Raw genomic sequence first — 24052 nt, 5'->3', positions numbered from 1 at the left:
TTTTGTGTCATTTTATGGGTATCATCCTACGTTTTCTATGTGCAAGCTTGCCCCGTGTTTGAATCGAAAAGTATTTCGGTTCATCTTTCCATCCGCAACAAAGAATTGAACTTTGAGCTGTGACACTCAATAGAGAGTGTTCAAGCAAGCCCTTTATGAACATGCTCAGCTGAAAGGTTTTAACCTCCGCCCTCCACCTCACTCCAAAAACACCCCCCCCCCCCCCACACACACACACACACATACACACACATACACAGACACAGACACACACACACACACACTCACACCACACCTCCACCACCCACAGCTGTGCACCCCTACATCCCCCCCTTTTATGCATGCTGTCGCCTCCTCTCCATCAGAATGCAGAAAGATTTGCCTAATCTTTTCCACTTTTGCTCTGCATCTCATTTGTCAGCAAGTTGTCTTTAATGCTTTTCCACCAATGATCACCTCCTGCCTGGAAGCCCAGACTCGGTCTGATTACTTCTCACCCCGCGTGTTCACCTTGTCTCCACCTGCCATCTCTCCATCTGTCTCTCATGCCCCTGCTTCCTCTAACCTCTTATTAATTTGCCCACCAAGCTCAACGGCCCAGTTCTCTCTGTAGGTGAGGAGACCCAATCACACCCAAGAATGGATTTTTTTCTCCCCTCACCCAGCACATGTCTTGTTTCATTGGTAGAGCTTCCCAGCCAGCACTGAATTATGCTTCTCCCTGACGGAATTTTTGTACATAACGTCACTTGGTCTCATTTATGTCCTTTAGTCATTTAGCCTGTCGCAAGCCTGTAATTTTAATTTGAGTCCACAGTCCCCTTTTCAGCCAGCTGATGTTATGACGTTATGCTGTAGATGCTCATTTTACAAATTATAGCCATGGCGGTGCTTAGTTCTTCTCTTTTGGGTCCAACAATTTTCATTTTTTTTAATCCCAAGCATCAGTAAGCCCCCATGAATTTGCTGTATCTACATTTGAAAATACACCTAAAAACAGAACAAAAAAAGAGACAAGGCCTAAATCTCTGCCTCTTTTATATACTACAGGCCTAGCAGGGAATAGCACACTGAACCAAAAGCAAGTTCTCCCTGATGAGTCAAAAGCCAGATAACCCACTGGCTTTACCTTTTGTCTTACAAAATGGCAAAAAAAGGTTTTTATTTTCAGTTCTGTTTACACCACTAAAATGAAATCCTCATAGTAACTGTGCTAGATCAAGTTTTGGGTGAGTTTACAAATGACTCCTGAGACCCAACAGTTTATCACCGCTCTCTGAACAGCCCTGGCTGAGTCGCATTGCATTCAGAGCACATCTGGGGATTACTGGCTATCACAGGCCTCACTAGCCCAGATCAGTTCACAGGGGCGGAGGTGAGCTTTCAGAAGATCGCTTTCTAAGGGAGGACTTCACTGCTGTGCCACCGCATCGCTAAAGTAGGATTTCGTCAGAGGAACGCTAATGCTAAGATAAACATTTTAGCCTGCCACACTGCCGTTTCGGAGACAAAAGCCTCAAACGCCATTCTCAATGAGAATTGAGAAGATTATTTTTCACTCGTCCAAACCTAGATGAATGCCATATGAAATATTTGTCAGCAGACAGGAGTAAATATCACAAGCTTGCTTAACTGGCTAAGGGTAATTGGCAATGGGTACAGATAATAATAACAAACCTATTTTTTCCATTGTCAGTTCTTTGTCTGTTGAATCATAAAGATGTGAATGCAAATTGAAAATACACTGAAAACCTGAAGCCAACCATGTCTTTGTTCCCTTGAAGGGTTGTGCTGGGCCAAATCACTCTCATAACGTCATGTCTTAGGACTGTTTCCTCTATTGGCATTGTAGCAGCTAAAACTGAATATTCCCAGCTTCTGCTCTTGATTTCCTAGTAAATTAAATCATCCATGGTCTCCCCTATCCTTTCCATCCAGATATCTCAAAAACCTAAAAAGGAATGCATTATTTCATTAAGCAAGCAATGATAAGAAAAATTATGCTATGCTGAAATACATATATTTGGACAAAATATAATAAATAAATAAGATTACAACACAGCCAATTACAACTTTATTAACTTTTATGATGTCTGTGAACATAAGCTTGGGGTATATTGTTATATATTGTTTGAGGATGAAAGACATGGTTTGAGCAGTCGGACAGAAACTAAGCCTGCTCATTAAGTCACATATTCTCCCCGCAGCCATCCCCACTGTGGCACACTCCTTAATGACCGAGGTACCTCTAGACAGTGCTTAACATTTAATAGTGTAGGAACTTTTTGCTTGAGCAACCTTTTCCATTTACCTGACTTCTGAGTCCATCTAATTTCTCTTTGGAGACAGAAATCCTTTAAATCCATTGTGTCCTGCGGCAACATATTTACTGAGATTTAGGTTTCCAATACCTGTGAGAGATTAATGCTGCCTCCTGATTTATGAATCTTTGTTCCACCCCGCTGGCTAGCAGTATTAGGCCATAGATACACTTTATGAATTTCAAAGTATGTACCAATAATATTTGCAATTTATGTGTATGTATGTTTCCATAACATCTACTTAAGGAGAAGTTCCAGTTGGACTGTCTGCATGTCATGGATCCTGCAAAGCCCTCTGAATCTCTGTTCATCTCTCACCACAGAAACCACAGCAAAAACCGCAATATGATCATTTTGAAATGCTGCCAACTGTATGGAAAATGTGTGTCTATGACAAAAATCTGTAGTGCACGTAAGTGCACGCCAAGCAGCATGGCCTTGATGCCGACAATCCAGGCAGATTCTCCTAATGCCATCACATAAAGTAAACTCCCAGGAAAGTCAACGTGTCTGGCACATTTAAACAGCTGCAGTGACACGATACCATGCATCATTTATCATAGTTTATCTGCTCAGCCGACACCCTCACCCAGGGTGATTTCCATGGCTTACATTTTTACATGTTATCCATTTATACAGCTGGATGTTTATTGAAGCAATTCAGATTAAGCACCTTGCTCGAAGGTACGGTGGCAGTATCTCATCCAGGATACAACCCAGCAACCCTCTAGTTACTGGTCCCACAGCATCAGACAGGCTCCGAGGATGTGAGGGCTCTCTCAGATGTGCACTACTATAATATATTTGCTTAACAAATCTAATTTATTTGCCTACACAGTCCAAGGTTTACAGATAACATCTTTAATGGTTATGAATGTACGTTTCCCAATACTCACTGAACCAGTTCAGGCTACATTGCTCAAGGGAAAAACAAAGGCCCTTCCTGGGATTTGAACGGAAAACGGCTGGTTAAAAAGCCAGTTCTTATTAATGGTACATGACACTTTCAAGTGGTACATGCAATCTCATGTATACAATGGGTACATGTGGGTAATGTATGTTTTATGCTGGTGTCAGGAAGTTTTCAAATGATGGTTCTTTTGAATCCAACATTGTTAAGACTGCTGGTAATCGTCTGTGTATTACCATAATCCTAAATCCATTCTGTCCTTTTAATGATGCTAGCACTGGTTGTATTTTGATAAAATTTGTCAAGGCAATTAGGGCAAAGGCAATGGTAACACTGGTGCTAACATGCAGTATTAATTGATTATACTTTTTACAATAAAATAGTCACTTGCTCTTGCATAGCATGCATGATGGTCCAGCCCTTTATGTATTTTTATTACTTACACACATAACAAACCCACTGTTTATGAAGTAGTGCTAAAAAGAATGGCATTCCTTTGAACTACAATCCATAAGAAATGAGGACACATAAAAAGAAGACAAGAAGAAGGAAAAATCATCAATGAATCAATCAACAATAAAGGGATACATAAATGGATTTTACTTATGAAATTTACAAAAGAAAAAAAAAATTCTGAATCCTAACTTTACAGGGCATCTAGAAGGAGTCTAAGCAGAGTCTTTCAGAGCATAACGGGGGAATTTTCCATCATCTCAAAATCATAAATGATAGATGATGAAATTGCTTCCGTTTTCATGGTAGAAAAAATAAGGATTGTGTTGTTCAGCACTTAGCCCCCAACTCCCAGAGAAGCCACCCTACAGTCATCCCTATGTGCTAGAGAAGGCTGGCGTGATGGCCTTAAGAACTGCTTCACTGCCCACTGCTTCCTCCGGTCTGATACACGATACTGGAATCTGCTAGATATGTTCTCAAATGATGGAGGCCAGAAAAATAAATGGGATATTTTCTTATAATTAATGTGCACCGTAATGCCTTATTATGACTATATGTATTTGTTTGCTGTATTTTCACATGAGTTTGTCTATATGTTAGCCATGATCTTTGATAACTGCACATTCCCTCCTTCAGGGGCTGTGCAACTACAATAAATACGCCCCACTCAAGAGAAATTCTGCTCCCATTCCATCGGGGAAGACTCCAGAGCTTAATGTCACTCTCAATCTTTGTACAAGCAACCAACTTCTCTGTGCACGGCTAAGAGCGAGGATTTTACCCCTATGTACGGAGTCTGGTCCTTCCAGCGCAATGCTGGAAGAGGACATAATTTGCGCTGTGTGTGACATGCACTCCATATTTTACTGTACACTGTCTGATGAACCGCGTGCAAAGCTGTTCAGCAAAGTGCCTCAACCATAACCCAGTATTTTCTAGATAAGATGATGAGCTCATGACTCAGTGGTTGTGTACTTGTATGGGCAGTGTGGGCTGGGGGGTGGGGGGTGGGGGGTGGGGGGTTGGGGGGTAGTTTCTTTGCACTATATATTATTGCTTCCCACTATACACTAAGACGGCTGAAGATTCTGTTTACATGGAGTGTGTCCTGTCAGCCAACAATGGCTAGGCTTTTTGATAAAGTGTTCACTCATTTTCTTTTTTTTTTCAATGTACATTGCACATTTCTCCTGCATTAATGATCTGTTAATTAAATTCACACATAACCATGTCTTCTTTTGATATCAGCGAGTCTTTGTAACAAGTTCAGTTAAGTGAACAACACTGAACAAAACCAGCAACATTTTTTACCCTTAAGACTCTTCAAAATAACCAAAGCAGACAAGAGAAAATTTCTCAGTGTTGTGTGTGTGCATATGCATACATACTGTCCTGGACATATTGACTGGTTAAATATAAACTTGCTCCTAGAAAGCTTTCCAACAAAATCATCAGTAAACATATCTCATGCTTCCTAAATTGCTCACTCATGCTTTAAAGTGATTTTTCATACCCGGGTCCATGTCTACAGCATGCTGAACATGGTTTTACCAGCTAGAGTCACAATTCATTACAAGAAGGATTCAGAAGGATGTACCTGAGTGATAGCACATTCACTTATGCTGAACACACATTTCATTCATTGATTAAATTTTAAATAGTTTTGAAAAGCCACAGTAGTTTTAAAACTCGGTTCAAGGGTGTTGCATCACTCACAGACTCACGTATACAATGACCCACACAATGCAACAGTTGTCTAAACTCACTGTTGTAACCAGAGTCAAATGCAGTCCCTGGCCTGAACTACAAAAAGGGAAGCTCTGCATATTTAAACTGATAATGGCCCTCACCTTTTCTTGCACTGTTTCTTTCATGCTTCACAAGCTTGCCAATTTAAGCACAATAAAATTAGCAGCACAGCAAGCTAGCTCTTGGGAAATCTTGCTGTTGAGAGCAACACATCACTAAATATTTTGTGACATAAAAATATATATTAAAAAGTAATAATAATAATAGATAGATAATAATAGTGTCTATTATCACATCACAACAATCATGCATGTAAGATGTACTTTGTGCTCTGGCAAACTTTTACCAGTAGCTTATATTAAAAAAACTAATATTCAATCACTGTTATCGAAATAAGCAGACAATAAACTCTAATAAGAACCCCAGCTTCCCTTTCCCCTCCACTCATTCTTAAATTCAATTACCACTCAGCATCATTTTTTGACCCAGGCACTGCAACACACACCTGGAGACAACACTACTGACAGCTGTAAATGATGTAATTTTCATCTCAGGGATGTACTTCTCTCCTCTGTTCTCTTCGACTCGCGAGTGCAGCGTTTGACACAATTGACCATCAAATATTAATGAATCGACTCTAAACCCTGTTAGGCAGAAGTGCACGATCCTGGCTCAGGTCTTAGGAGACAGATCTGACTCACAAGGCGTGGATCTTGTATGTCATTACTTATACTCCCACTGAAAGATACTCTTTGCAAATGGAACACCTTTTTAGTGCTTTGGAGATGAAACCTAATTTATGAGCTATGATGCACCAGATTATATCAACCTTTTGCTGCCTGACAGCCTGCATTTCTTACAAAATCCTGCATTTTATATATATATATATATATATAGAGAGAGAGAGAGAGAGATGAGACAGAGAGGAGTTTATACAGCAGTATAAATAACAGTATAAATATACATACATAAAATACAATACAAAAACTGAAAGTTAGCACATGGATCAAATTATTACAAATAATGAGTAACTCCTAATTATCCCCTGCAGTGATTACATTTTGAACAAAATAGAGAGAATCATGTACTTGCTGCATATCAACTAGTGGATTAATGCATCTGATTAATGCAAAAATTACCGAAACAGCCAACCACTTATGATGGTTTTGCTTATCATATATTAATGAAGATGAGATTATTATACTATACAGCATTCACTAAGCAGCTTTTTGAAACATTGCTTGATCTCATGCACACATACAGTATCTTCGATGGTAAGTGTGTTGTACTATGCACAATAGTTATGTTTTTCAGGACAAACACTGTGAATACTCACAATAAACATTTCCTGGGACATTCCTGAGATATGGCATGCACTTTGGTTTCAAACACTCATACATTCTTCAAATGCAGTGATGTCCAAAGTGTATGTCTCTGCAGAGTGCAGCTGTACTGCAGTGGATATGTAGTATCACAACGTTCTCTCTACCATCTGCTCACTCTCGCTGTTGCAAAATGGAAGTACTTTACCACTTTCCGGTTTCCTGAACTATGACCGCTTCAACGGAAGACATGCATTTTATAGTGAGAATAATGAAATGAATACAAATCTGTGATATTGAGCCAAAAAACACCTGAACACCTAAAACATCAAAGGTTAATTTAATCTGCAAAACAACTAGCTCTTCATTCCGTATGGTCTTTACAGATCATTGGAAGTTGACAAATTAATCTTCACGCCTGTGTTACAAAGAGCATTTGCTGGAATGTCTTATTGTGCTAAATCGGAACAATTTGCGGCTGTACACAAATGTGTTCGCCTGCGTAGTTTCTCTGCCGACCCAATTCAATAAATCCTCTCACACAATGGGAAAATAACTGCCTTCGCATAAGGCGCATTGTTGCTCACAGTCAAAGAGGAACACAGTCACTCTTTCCTCAGTGCAACCATTTCACTTGTTCTTTCACATCAAACCCAGTGGTAGAAGCTTATGATTTGACTTATTCGAATTATCAGAGTCATACTCAGTTCTGCAGATGAAACTGGATCTACAACCACTAGGCATGTCTGCATTAATTCATGTATTTATCAATCAAGACAACATTATGACGTTAAGTCTTTTTGATTGAAATTTTTGACAAGACCTATATTTCTCTGTTTGAATCCAAGCACATTTGACTAGCTGGTAAAAAAAAAAAAAATGACAGCATTGCTCTTAAAATCTCATGTGATTAACTAATTATGCATTATGCAATTTAGAACTGATACCTACTAAACTTAAAACAAACCTTCAAAGGGGTCAGAATGTACATCCCCTAAGATCTTTCTCCCAGTCTGATATTTGACAGAGCATTTTCGATGAGATGAGCCTTTTGATGACTTTTCTGATGATTATATATATATATATATATATATATATATATATATATATATATATATGTATATACACATATTTGGATATTTTTAAAAATGCATTCAAGCAACAATCATAGAAATCTCCTCAAAAGCATTGTTTCCAAAAAATCAGACTATGCTAATAAGTTCAGAAATCATTTAAACATCTAAATACCAGAAGGTTGTGAGATCAAATCCCATTTGTATTACACATCACTGCTGTTCCCTTCATGAAGATACAGTACTTAACCCACATGGTTTCAGTGATTATTCTACTGTATGAACTTATAACATGTAAAATGTAAGCTTGGTAAATCCCCCTGGAAAAGGGCATCTGCTAAGAAAATCATTAATATTCTTAATGTAAATGAATTAGCCATTTATGTATGCACTTATCTATTCTCACCTCCATGGGGCACTCTTAGAGATAGGTGCCCTCCAAATGACTCATTCCAAGTGAATATTGCCTAGGAGGAGCTACCATGGCACAATTGTTTGGCATCCACTAATTACAGAGCTACAACATCTAGCTTTCAACCAGCTTGCACACAGTTCCCTACAACATCCAACTTAGAATGAACAATGCACTAATGAATAGCACAATATGCATATAATTTCAAGTAAGATAGATGATTAAAAAAAACCTGACATCTACCAATCTTAGAACAAGCCTTAAAAAGAAGCTACAATACATAGCTCTTAAAGGTTGCATATTCTACACTTATTTGTGCAGCGTGATGCATTCATGCAGTGAATGGTCTGAACAGAAGCTAATGATGCTGTATCATGCTGAGTTCATCAATGTTGTATCAATGCTGAATGCATCACGGACAAACATACATTCTCTGGCAATAACTTAGTAAAGCCCCATTCTTGGAGTGATTGGCGCTATCTTTTCAGACCTCATATAATTACATCCATGAATATGCAAGACGCATGCTTGAGGAGGGGCTCAAGTTTCATTAAACAAAACAGCCATTCACCGGGAACGCAGGGATGTAGAGAGGCATTCCTCATGCAAACACATCCAGATTCTCAGGAGAACTGTGCTCGTGTTTTTGTCTCAAAAGAAAAGGAAAACAAACGCTAAGAACAAACACTCTGGGAAAAATAGGCACTTGAAGTGTGGCAAATCTCTGAAATGGTGATTGACCACAGAGAGGAAAAAGTGACTTATAATGGGATTTTTTTTTTTTTTTTCTGCGCTGGATGGAGTCTGTATGACAAAGATAGTCATCTGAATCATTAGCCTGCATTCTGTTTCCCTTCTCATATTACCATGATAATGCTCTGTAGGGGAAACACACATACAGCTCTAGCAGGGCATGGGGAAAAAAAAAATGTTCTCAGCAAATCACAGTCTGAACCACCCGATGAATCACATAGCTTCTACTTCACGACCACCAGTACCATAGAAACTTCTAGAGGCATCAGCCATTGACAGCAACTGCTCCTGCCCTGGGTTGTGTGATTCAGCATAGTAAATTCATAAACGCATAAATACATACATGAATAAATGTATGTATGAATAAATCAATTAATGTTTAAGAGAGGAAAAAAGTGCTTGACGGGAATTTAGTCGACACATTTAAGAAATACTCGTTTAAGAAATATTTATGTGACAACAAATGAAGCAGTGCTGCTTTGCCACTTAATTCTGCAGTTGACCTCATGACACACACAGTAGATTTGTATTACTGGTTCCTCACCACAGTAAATACCGCCTAAAGCCCTCAGTGTGGCATAATACACTATACACGTATCTGCAGAAAAGAAAGATAAGCCTAGTGACAAACCTAATCTTTCATCAGGTTTAATTCTTGAATGGTAATTGAAGTGATGATAGGATATATATTTAAAACAAGACTCATGTGTCTAAAAGGTTTTGGTCATGCATAATGAATAAAGGTATTTGGCATGCTTATTCCATTTTGGCTATTTATGGTATTTATTTATTCGGCAAACATGCCTCTCTGGAGAGACCTACAAGGCTAATGTATTCCATTACAAACAATATAGCCAAATAATGTTGTTCTCTATTGTTTCCAAGGGCAGTCATTTGTTTCTTAATGCCTTTCCTTGAATACCCAGTAATACTCTACAGGATGTTCATGTATTTCATCCCCTATCTTGTTAGACTGAGAAAAGCTGATGTCAATTCAAGAATATTGTAAAATGCATGGAAAAGCATGGTTGGAGTATATCTCTTTGGAGCAGCACCACTGCATAATACTGAGATCACCCTGCTAACACAATATATACGTGACACAACATATATGTAACAGACCATTTGCTATATAGTATCAGTGTAGTGGCAAAGGAAGCTGTGTCCCTCCTTGATGCGTGTTGTATATTCCCAGTAATCATTATGTTTATGTAGATTAAAACTATGGACACCAGTGTCCTTATAGTCATTCTTCGAATGCTATCAAAGGTGGCAAAGCACTTCCTCCATGAATATGTTCTTTGATATTGTTATAAACAATGAAAATGTGAGGGATATGATGTGTATAAATGTGCACACTTAATTGATCTAGTGTTGCTTGAAGTTCAGTTGGTCTCTATCAATATGTTCCCTGGATAGACACACATTTGGCTGGCTTTCTTTAAAGATCTCTGAACAGGTAAATGCTGGAATATGACAAAAATATTATACTGCTTGCATATTTATCACACTCATGTCACAGATAATAAGTCAAAAAGACATATAATCATTTTATGCCTAGTCGTAAAGAGTTAATTGTAGAGAGAGGAAAGTGGGTCAGTTCACATTTCCACTGGAAGTAAAATGTTAACATGTTCCCCATGTGAACCTTTCAAAAGGGAGATCATTTGTAAATAAATCACAAACAGATGCAGCAGGTGCACAACAAATATGGACACGAAGTTGCACCAGATATTATATAGAGAGAAAAGTAATCCACAATGGCCAGACAGCTGATAGATGTGTGTTCTATGTATCTATGAACATATGTACATTTGAGCCAACATCTTTGCAAATGTGCTTCCCCTCAGTGTAAAGACTCTCTTGGACATTTACCAGAAAGAATCACTTAAGCAACATCTGCTTGAGGTTCTCCTCCTATAAACTTATGGGTAACCAGATAACTAAAACCAAAAGGACCTTTTTGGATGTGACATCTTCAGTAGATCTTGCTCTCTACAAGAGCCCGGCCCAAGGGTGTGGTCACACCTTCAATCCTGTGCCAGCTGGGTTTGGCTCAAGCTCACTGAGATCCTCTACAGCCGGCTTGTACAACTTAATTCCTGGAGGAATGCTGGATGTTTACTTTTAATTCTCTCCAACCTCTACTCTTACTGATTTACTTCCTCCAGTTATTACTCTCTATATTTTTTGAAAACGATACACTACACCTTACGACTGAGCATTCTCAAGATAAAATTCATTGCGGTGCATCATGGGAAATCTGGTCATACTACACTGTCTTCCTATTATGACACAGGAGTGACGTCCTGTTTCTTTCTCTAGGGTGATAGTAAGGGACACCAGCTCTATAGGGAGTAATGGGATCATGTCAGTACATTAAGTGTAAGGAGGAGATTCAGAGAATGAGAAAGCCCTTTCAATGTTTTAATGGATGGATGGATGACTGAATGAATGGATGAGTGAATTCATGAATAATAGATCAACAAATGGATGGTGGGATGAATAGCTGATGAGTAAGTGAATGAATTACTACATGAATGAATGAATGAATATATGGATGTGTGTATGATGGATGGATGAAGAGATGGATGATTGACAGTTTGACCGATTAATGAATGATGAATGCATGACTGAATTGGTTTGTGATTCTCTGATTGCACGTGTGCTTGAGAAGGCATCAGTAAGGCTTGGCGATTAATCAAATTTTATTTTCAATTACGATTTTGGCTTCCAACGATTATGAAAACAAGATAATCGAGATAAAACGACTACTGTGCCGCATTATCTATTGAAATGTATATTAAATAAAATAAATTATATTTATATATATATATATATATATATATATATATATATATATATATATATATATATATATATGTATATAATTTTTATTTGTTTTTCAGTTGAATTATCTTTGAAGTTCAAGAAAATCCACTGTTAAGCCTTTTGCACGTATGGTCACACCGGTGTGATTTGCCGTTTAGCACGTACACTAAAACCGGTGTGATTAGAGCACTAGATTGGAAAGTTTAGCTAGCTAATTTTAGCTTTGAGAAAACAAAACAAACGCGTTTTAACGTTAAAATAGAGCAAATGCTAACTGAAAACTATGAGAAGCTTAATAACACATACGTTTTAAAACGTTTTTTTTTTTTTTTTTTTTTTTAAGTTCAATAAATGCATGATGTTTCCAAAGAGTAATCGTGTTAAATAATCGTGATCTCAATATTAACCAAAATAATCGTGATTATGATTTTTGCCATAATCATGCAGCCCTAGGCATCAGGCATGATAAAAAGAAGAGAGCTCACCGGAGTTGGGATCAGAGTTGCCGTCGGCTTCGGTCCGCTTGTCGGGGGAGGCCTGTTCGTAGAACTCGTCCTGCGGCTGAACCAGAGGGAGAGGGTGTGAGAGGAGCGCTCCGCTGCACGCGGGCTCGTGGTCCCCCAGACCACTGTCACTGCAGCTTTCCTGGGAACCGTCAGGCAGGTGAAACGTTACACGCCGCTGCGACTAGAACCAAGAGCGAGAGCACAGAACACACCTGTTAGTTCTCCCTTTTTTACAGAGAACCCTTTTTTCCCATGTGCTTGATGCTAACTGATACATATCAAAAACAAGCAAGCAAACAAGGAAGATACCAGCACTGAATGGGTGAAAACATTTCATTTTAAGAAAGGCAGGGGTGAGTGATATGAGTACCGTTATCTATTTGCTTAATAAATCCTCTTATCCAGGGTAACTAACCACATCTTAGATATTTTGTTCGACTTTTTGGATATTCGCGGAGGCAACACAGTTTAAATACCTTTCTGAAAAGATTCCTGAGACGCTTGAGCCATAGCCTTCTCTGTCAGAAGCCCATTTCCCTCACCGCTACACCACACCGCAGCCGGGATACAGTTCTGGGGGGAAGGCAGACTTATGCACTATGGCTTTCCGGTGTGCTAATTGCTTTGTTTCATTCAAGGGAAATTATTGCCTGTGGGAAATATCTGATGCTGGCATCTGGGGGATTGTAGCCCACCCTTCATGATTCAGTTTTGGAGTGCAGCCACGTTTCGCTGCACAAACATAAAGACTCGGCAAAAATGTGTCTACTGTTTAGCACCGCTAGCTCAACTGCCTAATTTCCGTTGCTACATAATTATCTGACACGTATAAGCGGGATCATCTTTGGCATTGTTACGTAAAAAAAAAAAATGAACTACCTCTGACAAATCATAGCACAATATTAGATTCATTTATAGATTTAGATTGGGAGAGGAAGTTTATGTTGCCGAAGTCAATATTAACTGCAGCTAGCACTACTGCAAAAGACATGCTGGACTGTTTTTTGAAATCAGTATTTGTGAATATAGGTTTTTTTAAGATTATACCAGCACAGGGACAGTATAATGACAAGAGAATGCCATTCAATCCACCTTAGCTTGCCATTTGTGTAGAATCTAAATGAAATCTGTTACTTCATCTCAAACAAAGATACCTCACTTTGATTAGAATTTCAGGATGGAGTTACTGACATATCTTTAAGGAAGCAGAATGTGTAAGGGATGGGGGATTGAGCAACTGCAGTCAAAATATCCTGCTGATGTGGCAAGGATTTGTGCATTGTGTGTCCTTTGGCTTGGTATCACCCACATACCCAACATGTGCATGAGGCAGGGGTTTTAAAGTACCGTGAAGCTGACAGATTTACTGTATACCCTAAATGTCTGCTTACTTAGCATCCTGGCTGCAAGATGTGATCTTTCAGAAGGACATGTAAAATTCTGATTTTTTTTTTTTTTAAATGCAACCCTGTGTTCATCTGCACATGGGTCATGCAACAGCAGGCAGTGTAACTTCAACACAAGTGACTATGTACTGCAACCGTTTCCTTTGAAATTATGGAAAATTATGCATTAGATTTTTTTTTTGCCTCTTAATTTTGAACATCTTCTTGCTTCACATTGTAATGATATTTCCCCAGTCCAGAAGTGAGCGGCCCGCTAACCTTTTCTGAGTGAGGGGCTTCTGTCTGTGTGAGATTGGGAGTGCAGCAGGCATACTGTAATTATTGGCACAAGTAAAGGTCACCTAATTTCAGGAAAATGCAAATTACCTCATTATATCATTTAAAACAAGCCAGAAAGGGAGTGACATTCAATAAAAAAGAAACTTACTGTGCTGTCGGCAGAGTTAAAATGAATGGCATTACAAAGAAACAAACAAACAAAACACGGTGCAGTTTTAAAATGAAGGCCCTCTCTAAATTACTGCCAGTACTTTATTTTACATACGCAATGGATATTAGCTACTAGTTAAATTCAATATTTCATTACAATTCTGGACAATTACTGTCAAAGGCAACCAGTTGAGTTTCCACAAATACTGCCTTTGGGAAAAACAGATCTTATAGAGATTTTATTGATCTGCCTTCACTGCTGAATGAGGGAGCTGTGAAATAAATTTCCTGTTAGAGAGCAATTCAATCCTTCCACTTTGCGGTTTGTCCCTAATTGGATAACAGATCTAAGTGTCTTCATTACTGCATTCATCTCGTGTTCTTCTCAAGCTAAGATATAGGAAAAAACTGTACTTGACTAAAGTAAATTAACAGCATCATTTACTAGGACTTGCTCTTTAAAGTAAAATCCAAAACAAAGCAGGCCCAATTGCACAGTTACATCATAATTTATAATAAAACCTCTTCAGTTCCTGAACCTCAGCGTTTTACCTCCCACACACAATTTATTATGGAAAAAGACAAATCTCAACCTTTTTGATTTTTTTAAGTAGGTAACTTTTAAAGTGTCTTGTGTTGTTCTCTTCAGTATATCGCTGCTGTACTCTAGGTGAAGTGATTTTACATGACTTGGTGTCCTGCTGTGCCACAGTCATTGGAAGCGTCCAGCTCAAAGTGTCTCTGTAGACTGGAATGATAGGTATGCCAGTTTTAGACCGTCTCTTGTTTATAAATGCAAATCTAAGGTTTAGACGCAAGCACTGTCAATCATGAATGAGTTTGTTCATGTTTGTTTGCTAGTAAGCCATAGAAAGCATTAACTATCAGCCTGGTAAACAAGGAATATCTGAGGAAAGGCAAGCTTTTCTTTGACTCATCGGAGATGGGATCTGGTGCAAGCAAGACCCATAAAAGATTGCGTAAAATGGACTACTTATTATTTATTTGTTTCTTTCATGCTTCCTCTGTTCAGGCTTACTCAAAACAGCAGGAAATGACAACTGCTTATGTTGTCTTCAGCAGCAGGACATAATAACATCCCCAAATTGCCAACAAGTACCTGTGCTTTCCTTTGAATGTATTCATTACTGGCATCCCACCTCTCTGGCCCTTTATCAAGCTGTCACTCAGTGACACATTTGCTCATGCCCTGGTCTGCCCTCACTTAATATGGCTGACCTTTTGCCTTCAGTTGCCTCAACAGTGATGGAGTGATTGCTCTACTATGGTCAAGAAAAGGTCTTACTGCATTCAGCACCGGGCATAAGGGCCCGTTCCCTGTTGAACCGCACAGACAATGTTGGATCATAGGTCTATTGCTTGTATTTTTTTAACCTTTTAAGGCATCAATTTATAAAAACTGGACTGCTTTACAAAGCACTAGTGCATGATTTAAAATAATAAACGTATTGAAAGGAAAACTATGTCAGTATAAGAAATACATACGGACTTGGGGATCCTAATTTTTGCCCTGAAAATTTCACCGCAAAACAGAAATTGGCAATCACCAAGTAAAAATGATAGGACTAATACAATTCTAAATTAAAATGTTCTCTTCATCTTGCTATAAAAGTTAGCAAGATGTCTAGATATCAGATAATCAGATTTAGGGGTTACTGTAACTGAATGTATATCATCGGTACCTACTGTGCTTGCACTGGCACATGATAAAAAGTAATTTCAATGTTATCTGATAACTTTTTTAAGCATTTTTGACAGACTAACAACTAATGGCCAACCAACTGTGAGCTACCTCATTAGCTTATATCCTGTAACCATTTCTTTACATGACCTGTACTACATTTCACAGCTGTCTATCATAGCAATATAAGAGCGGGTAGTTTTTAAGATGACATACTGATTGGTTGACATTTGAATTTCCCTTTGCCCCTTCTAGATTTAAGAACGTATTACATTGATACCAGTGAAAAGTAAAGTACGTAACTACCTTTACTAAGCCTCTCATTCACACAGACCCGAATTCTAGGAATAGTGTTTTTCATTAAGGAATATTACCAGTAATTCTTGTGTAATTATATCTCATATCTCACCTAATGTTCAATTATCCTGATAGTATTCCTTCCCAGTTGATTTACTGTATTCACTCATACTTCATAATTGCTATTTTTCATTTAAAGATTATTTTAAGCAGATGCATTCATAGAGGACGACTTACATTTTTACTTTCAGCTGAAGAACCCTACTCAGTATTTTTCTCCACCATTTCACACTGTCATTCCAATGCAATGTTGCCTTGAGAAACTCCATTGTGTCAGTTTGCTGCATATATTGGTAATGTATGTAGAGGACACTTAAGTCAACGGTAAGAATAAGAAAATGTCCTTGAGCCTGAAGGAGGAACTGTGAGTGCGGCTGCAGAGAGTGAAAGCTCAGGCAGCAGAACACAGGGTGGGGGAATTCACTATGACTGAAACTCAGTGCTAAGATGCATTTATTTTATGTCATTCATATTTCATTTTACACTGAAAAAACAGATGCTGTATACTTCTGTACTGGGTTACTTGTTTCTAAATTCACTGTACGGTTAGGTGTGTGTGTGTGTGTCCATGTGCCTGTGCATAAATCACTCTTAAGAAAATATGTCCAGCACTATTTATGTATAAAAAACAGAACTGTATTTCTAATATTTTATACTACAGGCATACTAATGTGACATTTCACAATACCTGAAAGGCAGTAAGCAAAATTTCCACAGACCTCCAATCACATTTGCTTTCATTTCTGTGCCTACAACCCATCTGGGGAGTGGATGATTGGGAAACATATCACATAATAACCGTTATCATTTAAATGAAACAGGGTGCCAGAAGATTTATTTAAACCATGTTCAATTATAGGGATATCTGACAGGGCTTTCAAATGTGTGAGTTTCTGTGCCCAGCAGTCACTTGGAAAAGTATTAGCATAAGACCAGCTTAAGTCAACGCCACTGCCAATTTACATGATCTCATGGCTTATCATGGTTGTCACCATTCATTATGAGCTTGTTTTCACTTTGTAACCAACCAGATATGCTCTCCGTTTAGTCAATACAAAACAAGCATGCCCGCATCCCACTTCATTGCAAAGATTATGCTTCCTCTCTATGGGAACATTGGTTTTGGTGTCATGAAATTTTTCAGCTCTAAGACACGACCGTGTCATGCGCATGGTCTCTAGGCTTCTTTGGTTTTGCATAAAATAAAAAAATAGAAAATTCTTTTTTGGACTGCATTCTGATTAAGAACATGATTTATAAAAAACATGTAACTCATGCAAAAAGAATATTGTTCAAAGGTGATTGGTTGCATTGCCTTTTTTAGGTGACTGTATGCCTCTCGGTACATAATACTTGATTCTTTATAATTTGTTCTCTGTCCTTTACTTTAAAGGCCTCAGTAAGGGCACCTGCCATGTGATAAACACGTACTTAATTCCCACCTCAGAATTAATGGCTAGATTGTGACTTGATCTGGGACTGTTGAAACACATGCTATTCTATCTTTGCCAGGACGGTCCAATCAAGGATGGTCACTGGCTGTGCACACTGTCTGAAGCCCAAGCACACCTGCACACACTCTCAATCATGCCCACATGTATTAACACAGGGTTCCAGCTCTAGCCCAGTCTTTACCACAGCCACCAGGAGACATGGGCCAGCCTTAATTATAAAAATAGTCCCCAGAATTAATACAAAGTGGAAGGATCCCTATTATTAAACGGCAGTGCTTGATTTCATTATGTCGGTTAATCAAATTAGACAAAGCCTAATGAGTGGACAGCTCTTACAAAATCATTATAGTGTTACTATTATGTTGGCAGTGGTAATGATCAAAAGTACAAGACACCGCTTTTTTCCATTTAATGTTCAACAATTAAACATGATAAAAGTTCAATGTAGTCAGCTTAAATGCAAAACAACAAAATACAAGAATGTTCTTGACTAATATATATAATTCTACCCTGACATACTTTGTTGCTATTAATGTAAGTGAAAGAATAGTGATAATTTTCCAAACTCATTTATGCTTATCTCTGTATTACACAGGGGGTGAATACATACTTTTTAAGTGTAACAATCTAATCTGTTTAGACCACTGCTGCTATAGTTGAACTATTTATACACAAATAAATCAGAGTGCAGGACAGACTATGGAAGCTGTGAGGAAAGTGTAGTGCTCCAGGTTCACAGCAATATTTCCATGCCAACTGGCCCCTAATCTCAGCATGGTATCGGTTGTTGGGCTGTTTCCTAGGAGAAATGAAATCACCTCTGCTTTGACTCTACGCGATACCAGCTACTACACTGCAAACCAAAGCAATTCAGCATTACAGCTCCAACAAATAATCTCCTTCAGAGATGGGCAGAAACCTGCAGGAGAATGCCGAAAGCACGCATCCCTTGTGTCCCACTACCCAAATGCTCAGAGAAATCAGTAAGGTTAAAAAAAAAAAGATAGAAAAGAAAGAGGAGACGACAAGGAGCCAATCTGCTTCAGTCCTGGCTGCTGTGCCTGGTGACATTCATCACCAGTTCTGATGAACCGCTCCATCTCAGCCTCACCGCAGCAACATGGAAATCACATACATGCCATGACATCCCAATCCTTATTGAGACCGAGACGAGGTGAGTGTTTATATGTGTGTGTGTGTGTGTGCGCGTGAGCATGTGTGTTTGTGCATCTGATCACATCACTCAATATAAACATACATGCATACACACACAGGTGTACATACTATATTATGTGTATTTCTATATCATACATATTCTGTAATTGAAGTGGAAGGTATAAACAATTTACGGATGGCACACGGTCTTTGGTGCTCATTCTCAGCACCAAAGACTGTGTGCCATCTATTGGCCACATATAAAATTGCATGAATGCCCTTCAGTATGTCTGATGAGAAGCCTTTTGTTTGCATCCTAATTCCATTATTCCATGAAGTCATTTTAATTTAAGATCTTTGTGATTCAAATTGGCAGTGTCTGTTTGTCTGTTTGGCTTTACTTAGTGTGAGACAGATCAATGAAATCAGACGGTGTGCTAGGATGATTATTGCTTGTTTGTCACTGCAGTATGCACTTGTACTGGTACTTTCCACTTTGATCTGAAAGCAGATGGAAATCAGTGCAGAGACACTAGAGTCCAAACTGCCCAGTTTTCATCATTTGGAACACCATTTTTATGTTCCAAAGAACAGTAAGAAATAGTGTTAACACATACAGAAATATAAACTAATAATTGAGGCATGTTTCTTTTGACACATAGAGACATACCCTCATTTGGAAGTCAGGGGTAAACCCTAACGCTACATGTAGAATATTCTGTCAGTATCCGTGTGAAGTAAAGCAGTTTGCCGAGAAATATGAAGGAAAAATACATGAAAAAGCAAGCATTTCCCTTTATGCAGCAGAAACAAAACACTACAAATAAAACATGAAGTTCTACTCTGGCACACTGTCTGTTTTTCATCATGAAATGATAAACAGGCTGCTGGGAAAAAAAAAAAAGAAAACATCTGCATAATGCCATATTGCCCGAACGCCAAATCAATGTCCTCAGTGCCATACCCTTGTGGCTCTCAGACTTACTTCAGTGAGCTAATATGAACAGACACAAACCAAGGGATAGCAAGGAAGCGCTACAAAATCCATGTGGATATCCTATATACCTTGCGAGGCAGCATTATTCATTAAAGCTACAGCATAAATATGAAATTTCAAGATCACTGGACTTCAGTGGCATGTGCTTTGGCTCTGAATTTCATGTGACCCTCAGATTAGATCCATGGCATCACTTTTTTTTACTGGCAGGTACCACTAACAACACAAAGGGCGAATAACATTTTAAATGCACACTGCTAACTGGAAAGACACGATTTGTGGCTTTCTAGCAAGAATTTCATAGGTCTTAGATCTGATGTGAGTTGACACTCAGCACTGCATTCAATAAAGTAAGTGCACGAGGATAAAGGATTTGATACGGTGACAAGATGTCCAGCTCAGTAAAAACGCCAAGGCAGGTGCATTTGCACACTATTTGTCGGTGTTAAGTTCACCAGCACTTGCCCGTTTCCCATAATAGTATCTAAGAAACAGCTTCGCTTGGACGCCTTTCAGTTTTCTGTAATGTTGGATTTTAATTTTAACTGGCAGTAGAAAGCTTGCTCTTGGATTGCACAATGGCCTTGTTGGTGTCACGTATATTTGAATGAGGTCAGTGCACTCCTGTATTTAATTCCTGGAAAAGGGAGAAGATTGCAGAGGCTGCGTTTGTGATTTTGCACTAGTTGGCTGGTGAAATAAGGACAACACTAGAGATATTTTAACAAGAAAAAGCCCTTCTTGATTTTTCTGCGTAATGTATGATCTACAATATACCTCTAATATCTATACCCTTAAAATATAACTGTAAACAAGGAAGCATCTAATGCACATATAACATTGCTTTATCACACTGAAGAGTAAATCCATGACTAAACAAATTAATATTCTTCCTGTCCTGGCTTTCTAAGCCCATTTATCATTGAACAACATTGACATTTACTTTGAGTATAAGAAGAGCGCTTATGCCTTGGTGAAGATATTGCAAAATCTATTTGTAAATTTCCACAAATCAAATATCCAAAGAGGCAAATATTTATTTAGCATGTTTTTTTTAATCGCAGTGAAATAATGGTTATTTGCTAGGCAATGATTATGTTTGGTTTAGTGATAAAATGTAAATGGGAGCAGTAGGCTCTTCTGTTTGTTACTTTTCTGAGAAAATAGGTTCATGCCGTGAGACAGAAGCTGTCTACTTTCCCAACGATTTCCATGAAAAGAGATAAAAGAGCTCTCACTATTACCCTCCTTTTTAAACCCACAGTGTCATTTTTAAATGAGCTACTCAGATGCATTTCCAGATGCTTACTGCATATTATCCTTTACTTCTTGGAGACAGTTATACATCTGGAGAGCTGCATTTTGTGTTTGCATTGTTCCATGGTGGTAAGATCAGTATGAAAGTAAATTGTCAATTTACACTAAAAAGAAATGATTAAATAATTGTGAATGAAATAGTTTAATTTTAATTATTTTAATGTTTTTTTTTGTCACATTTTTACCTTTTCACAGTAGGCACACACAGGAGACCCACCCTCCTTTACACCAGTGAATATATCAGGCCTTTGATACATGAGTGTTTGTGACACTTGCAGTAGGTTCTGTAAGTGAAATATCTCAACAAGCTGATAATAGACCCTAAGGAAGTGTATGGTGTTAGGTGATATTCACAAATGACTTTAAGGAAAACCCAAGGACCCTTTTCCTATAACAGCATACACACAAAATCCTAACTTTGCAAAAAATTTTAAATGGTAATTTTGTGATATCAATTGTGTGTGCTCGCGTCATATAGCAATGTCAGTAGGTAGAGTAGTTGTGAAGGGACCTGGCTTGAAATCTGAAGGTTACCATTTTGATTCCCTGAAACCACTCTGCCTTTTATTCAGAGTTCAGAAGCATGAGTGAGCATGTGAACATCTGCTCCAGAAAGTGGTCTCACCCTCCAGAGACTGACAAAGAGTACAATTAGTTCCCTGAGCTGAGGACCTTGGTCTTTAGCTCAATGAGTTTTAACCGTATCCTTTGTGCCATGTGAATGGCTAGGGCGAGGTTCACTACCTGTTGCACCTTTGTACCACCAAACAAGGCTCCTAAACTCAACTGCTTCATTAAATCAGCTGTATCAATGGGCAACATAAAATGTCAGCTTTGTAAGTTGCCCTAGATAAAGTCATCAACCAAGCAAGTGAAGACACAGACCAAAGAGCTGCACTGTGCAGTGGGAAACGGACTTAAATTTCCTTCACAGTGACATCATTAGAGGAAGGCACAACCCAAACTGTTGAAAAGGGCAAGGACTGCAAAATGTCTTTGCTTGTTTCCATTTAATTCACTTTACATCATGATCTGAGGCAAAAGCAATTTCTTGGCAGATACAGTAGCAAAGTGCTTTACAGAGGTTAAATGCTATACAATTTTGGACCGAATGTAGGACATATAAAGTCTGCGAAGAAAGGCTTTGGTCACTGCTGCACCATTGTAGCATATTTCCTTTTCAAAAGAGCAAATGAAATTCCAAATTGACAAATTTCAGTGACAAATCATAAATTCTAAAACTAACTTTAAAAGGCTCATACAAACACATTTATAGTGCAGATGTTATAATACACTAACAAGCGAATAACAAGAAAAAAGCATTTTACATCGAGATACAGATTCAGAGCCAGCATGAGAAGTGCGAAAAAGTTTTTTAAAAGGAAAAAGACAAGAACATTTTTACCCCTTTTAGAGTTTGTTGAATTATCTGTATTATTTTGAAACAGTAAGTGAACCCATGAGGGGGAGCTAAAGAAAATGTGTTTATTAAATCCTTTGAATGTGTATGATGCATGGTGCATGTCATCATATTGAATATTTATGCTGTAATTCATCTGCAAGTACATTTAAATGTACAAATATTTATACCACATTAATACTTTATAATTATTTTACTTAATCCCATATTTATCTAGACTTTAAAAAATGAATAAAAGAGTTCTAGCCTGTGATGAGAAATGAATATACCAGACTGTGGTAACACTGTGTCCATGAAAGGAAAAAAAAAAAGTCACTGCACCCCTGATGACTTGAGAAAGGTTTTCCAGGAATGCATGCCATTGTAGACAATTTTGTGTTCAACTTTTTCCCTGAAGAAAAGAGAATGTAGATGCACGGCTGAGAAGTGTGAAGCCTGTGCTTGTTTTCACACATATTACACCATGAATGACACCACTGGAGGAAGACACCAATCCATCTTGCCCTTGTACGTAAACAATACCAGAATGAAGTTCTCTGCCTTTGGATTGGAAACATTTGGGAAAGTATCAGTATGTTGCATGAAGTGCCGGAAAGAGGGCTGAATTAAACTGTTTATTAAAGCACAACGAACGGCACACAGCAGTGAATAATTGGGGGAAGGAACAATCTGTTAAATCCGTGAACCTTCTCCAGCAGATGGTTATCTGTTTGCGATGGGCTTATTCTTGAAATGCGAAAGGGCGATGCAAACGCATTTGGACAGGAGACTGACGCCTCCACCAAATGTCACCACTGTCACCTATGATGGCCTGCCAAGAGCAGTCTGCTTACATGGCGCAGCAATGTCCAGGCAATGTTGCTGGGATAATGTGAGAACCCTTGGATTTATAGGAATTCAGCCCGCAATGTTTTGTGTCTTTGTATAGTTTTAAAAAAATACAGCTTTCATGTTGTATGTTGTACTGAACCTGTGAAAAGGATGTTAACAGGGCAATGCAGGTGATTTAGGAGATATAATTTGTTTCATCATCACTGCTGCTGCATACATGCAGGGGCAGTCACTGAAACATACAGGCTGGCAGTTTCACTGCAACACACACATACCAAGCCAAACGATGTTTCCCTCAACAGTCAGTCAAAGCTGATATTATAGCCGACTATGCTTTAATTGACGATTTGTACATCTGAACACGCATCTTAATGTGCACCCCCCCCCCCCCCCCCCCCCACCACAAAAAAAAAACAAACATGCAGAAAAAATAGCAAAGAACAATGAGCAACTGCTTCCTTAATTAATAGGAAATGTAGATCGTATTTTATTTGGCCTATTACGCTACATACACTGTAAGCTACAGGCATCATTTCTCATCTGAAACCATAATAAATCTATACTCAGCCAAAGGGCATAATTTATCATGTTACTTATGGGTAAATTACAGTCCATGCTCCAGTCATTGCTTCAAACCCAGCCTTAAGCAG

At 38.5% G+C, this 24052-nt stretch overlaps 1 protein-coding gene across 2 annotated transcripts in view; it reads right to left on the bottom strand.

Moving 5' to 3' along the window:
• LOC118785545 (protocadherin-9) overlaps window positions 1-24052 on the bottom strand; it is a 190402-nt gene that overhangs the window by 58089 nt on the left and 108261 nt on the right. The window contains exon 4 of one of the 2 annotated variants that reach the window (XM_036540269.1): window positions 12314-12515. In XM_036540269.1, coding sequence (XP_036396162.1) covers window positions 12314-12515 — 202 coding nt within the window. The remainder of the gene's footprint in view (window positions 1-12313; window positions 12516-24052) is intronic. The other variant, XM_036540270.1, reaches the window with a different exon arrangement.

Source organism: Megalops cyprinoides, chromosome 11 (assembly GCF_013368585.1).
Source record: "Megalops cyprinoides isolate fMegCyp1 chromosome 11, fMegCyp1.pri, whole genome shotgun sequence".
NCBI classification, from domain to species: Eukaryota; Metazoa; Chordata; class Actinopteri; order Elopiformes; family Megalopidae; genus Megalops; species Megalops cyprinoides.
Note: the sequence above shows the minus strand (reverse complement) of the source record. Positions and strands in the feature narration are given on the sequence as shown.